Consider the following 5654-nt stretch of genomic DNA (forward strand, 5'->3'; position numbering starts at 1 on the left):
GTATCGTGACCCCTCTGTTATGATATGTATCGTATCGCCAAATTCTTGCCAATACACAGCCCTACTGTAGAGTCTACTGGTCAGCCTTGACATCCATCTGTTTTTATGAAAGACTGTCCAATTAGAAGTATTAAAAAGAGCTTGTAACTCCATTAGTATTAAGCAGGATTGTATGTTATAATGTGAAATGTTACTGTTCTGTTATTTACAAGGCTTTACAAAAGCTTAAAAACAAAATAACACTTCTTGTCCTTAAGGTGTTGTTGTTGTGTTCAAGTTTATATAAGGACAGAAGTCGGTCATCGTACAATGAATAAAGTTTAGTGAAAGAGAGAGAGAGAGAGAGCCAGAGACCTGGAGTCTGGGCTGAAGCGGACCAGCGTGGCGTGATCCAGATCCACGTTGGCTCTCAGACACTTGTGCTCCCGCTCCAAGAAGTCTTTGGTGCTCCAGATCCGAACGGTGCGATCGTCGGCGCACGACGCCAGGTATTTCCCGTTGCTGCTGAAATCGAGGCATGTCACGTTCCCACTGTGGCCCTGAAGAGCATGAAAACCCAAATACACATGAACAGAACTGACTCTGGGGAAGCTGCATAAATTACCCAAGACCAATAAAAGACTAGTTAATTATTTATGTATATTTGTGACTGCAGTGTCCACCAGTGCTTTATTATAAATTCTGCCTAAAACAGAAAAGACAGAATAAACAAAAACTCAGAAATTCACCACATCCTGGATCACAGATTCAGCACARATTCCAGTTTACCTTCAGCGAGGCTGCCAGCAGAGGATGGCTGAAATTGTGCTGCACAGGTTTATCTTTGCGACTCCGCTGCTTCTCCTGCTTCTGCTTCTTGGACGTCTTCACAGAAGTGGATTCAGCTGGAACAGAAGAAAAGATGATTTCTGTTTTCTTTGCGACTTTTGCTCACAGAAGTAAAAAACAAAACAAACAGCACTGATCGGGCAGCTGGGCCAGTGTTGTTTGAGTAAAAATACAAGCATCTTATCATAAAAATACTTTAGTAAAAGTTAAAGTCTTCTCTAAAAATTTTACTTGATTAAAAGTCTTAAAGTAAGTACAAAAAAATATCAGATACTTTAAGACTTTTACTCAAGTAATATTTTTAAAGAAGACTTTAACTTTTACCAAAGTATTTTTATGATAAGATACTTGTACTTTTACTCAAGTATCACTTTGAGGTACTTTCTACAACACTGCTAATAGTGTGTCAGAATGGTTTATATTTATACTTCTCATCCAAACACAATTAAATTCACTCTATCAGGAGACACAATTTATCAGGATAGTACTTTGTATTTATTTTAAGTAATAACTCGTAATAAAATGAGTAACAACTTTGTACTTCTTGCCTTTTTAAAAAATGTAGTGAGTTATGTAAAAATGTAACGAGTAAAAGTAAAAAATAATTACTGGAGTACAGATAACTAAAAATTTTACTTAAGTACAATAACAAAATATTTGTACTTAGTTACTTTACAACTCTGAGCTGGGCCAAGAGAAAGATATTAAACTTAGTAAAACCTGTAAAAAAGGGAGTTTTTGACGGGAGACTGTGGTGCACAAGGTCACAGGTTCGATCCCTAGTCCTGCTCATGCACACGTGTTAAGATATCCTTGAAGACAGCTTGTAATGATTTTATTTTATGGCAACATTTGAACTTTGTCGTTAAGAAAATAAAAGTCAATTAATTACTCATCATTTGATCCGATTGGTCCGTAAACGTTACATTTGCCGATTGGTCAGCGGCAGGTGACAGCAAGTCAAAAGTTACTTCAGTTAGTGTTTTTTTATTTATTTATTTATTTATTTTTCTACGGGTGAAGAGTGAATAATGTAGTCACTGCGAGTCACGTTTGCACAGTGAATATATTAATGAATGAATGAGTGCTCTTTCAGTGGACTCAAACGTTTGGTGACTCTGTCCGCCTGCCTTCTCGAGTCACCGCAGCTAATCGGCTCCATCTTACCCGAACTGTCGGCTGCTTGTTGCTCCGTTTCTGCATTTTTCTCCTCTTTCCGTTTTCCCACCGCTAACGCCACCAGAATAACCAGCGCACCCAGCAACAAAGTCAAAGCAACCAGAGCAGCCACCTCCATGTCTGCCACGTATTTTTTCTTTACGGTGCTAACAATCGGCTAGCCTTTTCTAGCAGGGCACTGCGCATGCGCTCAAATGCTCATCCTCGTGCGCTGCTTTCAGGTGAAGAAATCGAAGTCGTAAATACGACCACTAACGATAAAGACGGCACACAAATCAATTAGGATTTTTTGCTTTTACTTCTTTTGATACTAAGAGGCAACACTAATTAATTTAAACATTTGTTATATATTAAAGGTAAATGTTTTGTAAAGATAATATTATATATAAGTATCTACTTGATCTGACTTCTTACAAAAATCAAGTATTCCAATATTCCCTGAACGCAACACAGTGAACCTAACATACACTGCCACCTAAAGGACAAGAGTTGCTTGTATTAAATTGCAAATGAGTAGAAATCTCAGTAAATATAAAATTCAATACTCACATTTTCTGTACTCTGCTGCACATAGTGAATATAGACAAATTTGAAACAATAATTTAAAATGTTCAAATCATTTACCTTTGTTTGTGAATTTGCTGAATGTGTTGCATAATTTTTTTAATGAATTTCACGTGTTCATACCATACTAGATTTTGATGTTTATCTAATCACATTTATTTTTTATTCACATTCTACTCAACATTCAAACTTTAGAGAAAAAAAACTTTTATACTAACAAAGCACAGGAAGTTGAAAAAGTTCAAAAAATAATCCTGTGGGTCATTTCAGTGACAAAAAAGACCTTTAATGTGTATTTTGTTCTAACATCCACACCCCAAACTCATTTTTATTCATTCAAATTGACCACGAGTAACTGCATCAGATGCTGCTCAGTTTTCACAAGAGGCGATAAGAAACAAGAACAAACCAGTTGGATAAAATAGCAGACATGAAATGATTTGATGTTACATTTGCTTGACAAAACAAAAAACAAAACAAAAATCCTCAAACCAGTGTGGAAATATAAGACATTAACTCTGAAACTGCAGCATAAAGGAACAGAGCGTAATCCGATGTCAGGTTAATATTGTAATTTTTCTGAAGTGTGTTGTCCAGATCTTTAAAATCATGCAAACTATCGCCACATTTGCAAAAAACCGCAGCTGAAATAAAAACAAAAATAATAATCTAATCCACTCCGTCTGAAATTGGAAGTGAATTACTAAAACATTTCAGTGCCTGGGATTAAAAAGAGGTAGTCTGGCACAAACACACACATCTCAGCGTTAAAAAATAAAAAAAAGTTGAAATAATGATCAGATTCTTTTCACAGGCATGAAGTTTAACAGTTGGCTTTGGTTTGTCAGCACAAGTCAAAAAGTAGTCATCCTAATCCGCAATCAGACCTGCAACTCACATCAACGTTGGCAAAAAAACAAAAAAAAACAAAGAAGGCCATCCACAGGAGGACTCTGGGAATGCACGTAATGACATGAAATAAAATGCACACGTGTCTGCACAAACTACATTAAGACATTTACCGAGTTGCCCTTTTAAGTGCAGAAACACGTCATTCATTTAAAAGGTCGAAAAAGCCAATTTAAAAAATAATTTAAACGTCTTGTTTCTTCACGTGTACCTCATGTGACTCAGCTGCGCGCACACACACACACCTCCATTCAGGACAAAACGCAAACATTCGGTAACATACGAACCGGAGACGTAAAAAAATAAATGCCCGAMCCGAGGCTCTGCGTCTTCACCCGACTCAGCTTTCCCCTCTTATCAACGGGACTGTCCATTTTCTGTAAGAACAAGAGGAACTTTGGGTATTTTTTGTTCAGAATCAAACTAATCGACTGTCTTTTCTGTCTCTTTCCAGGCAAAAAGCGTCGCCATGGATTCTTTCTCGCTACTGCTACATTCCCCTCACCGAGTCGCTGTGCTTTTTTTCACACTTAAATAACTCCTCTGCCAACACGATTCTGGGCCAGCTCACCCCGCTGCTGGGCTGAAGGGACACAGACAGGGTGGCGGATTGATTGGAGGATGATGGACTCAGAACAGCGATGTTAGTCAGGTTAGCCTTGGCGGCAGCAGCCGAGGTCCTCTGAAGAGCCGCGTTGGACTCGCCTGCCTGGTTACTTCTTCCTGTTGTGGAGCCTCCGGGCCTGCAGCCTCTGACGGGATCCAGGTGGCTTTGATCCAGCGCCGATCGAGAAAGTGGGAGTCGCAGGTGATCCTGTAAAAAACAAAATAAAACGTTAGAATAAAACTACACAGCTTCAACATTTCATAGAGCYTTTGTTCGACAACACATCGTTAATAATTTACCAAATGAAACAGGGTTGAAGCCTTGGGCTGGAGTTCCAGGGCTGCCAAATGGACCTGCAGCAGAATTCTGACCAAACGATGGAGTGGACGTCCCTGCAGAAAAAAAAACCAACCAAATTAGAGCAGGATAAGAAAACAATAACAACCAGGGGTCGACATAACCATTGTTTAGGTTGTCRGAGACAACCTATTATCGTTTCGGYCAACCAGATCCTGTCTCCAAGTTGTCCGATGGACAACCAAGAAAAAGCAGCAGGTGTTCGTCATTGTAAAAATGAWTGGGAGAATAAAAACTTGTTAAAGCCATCCATGACGGTTCTTTCACCCAATAAAGAGAACCACKGTCAAAGTTTTACCCAATCAGAACAGAGCAGGGCGGGTCCTGCTGTCTGACTGACAGCGCTGCCTTTTTWCTTTCTCTGTGGMTGGGGGGTCAGCTTCWCTCAGTCCAGGAAACGCTGAGMGTTTTCCTGGGAGGTGTTCACCTGAGCTATTTTCCACCGWGAAATACGTCGTATTTTATATACATTATATTTCTAAAAYCACCTCGCAGCATTTCTCCTGTAACACCGTGTGTTTACGAGCACAACAAAACCGCGACAGATCTGACTGTTTTTAAAGCGAGGGCTGAGAGGCAGTTTGACCGCAGCCGCAGCACCTCTTCACGCGCTGGACAACCTGAAAAAAATCCTTATGGCTACCCCTGACAACATATATCACGGATCAATATGATAGAATATTGATCATTTCAAAGAACTCTGATCCAGAACCACACAGCATTCTGGGAGATGTAGGCAGAGGAAAGGCTTTAGCTGCTCGACCTCCCACGGCCCAGCTAGGCAAAGTTGGTGACAATTAACTCACAAAAAAATAATAACAATAATGAAAAAAACAACGTGGAGTAATAAGAGACAACAGTTTGAGAGGAAATAGTGGATAAAAGAGGAAAGGTCACCAGTTTGGCAGAATTAATCAGTCTTTTTTCTCTTTATCCTTATTTCAAACAGGTACAACAAAACTAATTATCAACATCAACTAACATGAAATGCTGACATAAAAACAAATATCACGTTTCTTTGACAGGGTTCCTACAGCTTAAGGAAAGTTATATCTAACACTTTTTAAGACCTTTTAATGCCACTTGAAATTAAATTCAAGACCAACTTCACAATAAACACAAATGTAAAAAAAAAAAAACGGCAACAATTTTACCTAAATGTTTATTTTAGCACAAAACTAGCTGCAGTAAATTTGGTAAAGAATTAATT

General features: G+C 38.9%; 2 protein-coding genes across 2 annotated transcripts in view; both read right to left on the reverse strand.

Annotated features, from left to right (window-relative positions):
- tbl2 (transducin beta like 2) overlaps positions 1–2184 on the reverse strand; it is a 9536-nt gene extending 7352 nt beyond the window's left edge. The window contains exons 1-3 of the mRNA XM_014018398.1: positions 1996–2184; positions 769–884; positions 355–539 (exon numbers count right to left, since the gene is read on the reverse strand). Coding sequence (XP_013873852.1) covers positions 355–539; positions 769–884; positions 1996–2125 — 431 coding nt within the window. The 5' untranslated portion in view covers positions 2126–2184. The remainder of the gene's footprint in view (positions 1–354; positions 540–768; positions 885–1995) is intronic.
- A 648-nt stretch (positions 2185–2832) lies between these two features.
- The window catches only part of pom121 (POM121 transmembrane nucleoporin), a gene marked incomplete at its 5' end in the record, with an annotated part of 10261 nt that continues 7439 nt past the window's right edge, over positions 2833–5654 (reverse strand). Inside the window, 2 exon segments of the mRNA XM_014018399.1 lie at positions 2833–4294; positions 4387–4479. Of these exon segments, the coding sequence (XP_013873853.1) occupies positions 4194–4294; positions 4387–4479 (194 nt within the window).

The sequence above is a fragment of the Austrofundulus limnaeus genome, unplaced genomic scaffold (assembly GCF_001266775.1).
Source record: "Austrofundulus limnaeus strain Quisiro unplaced genomic scaffold, Austrofundulus_limnaeus-1.0 Scaffold192, whole genome shotgun sequence".
Taxonomy (NCBI): Eukaryota; Metazoa; Chordata; class Actinopteri; order Cyprinodontiformes; family Rivulidae; genus Austrofundulus; species Austrofundulus limnaeus.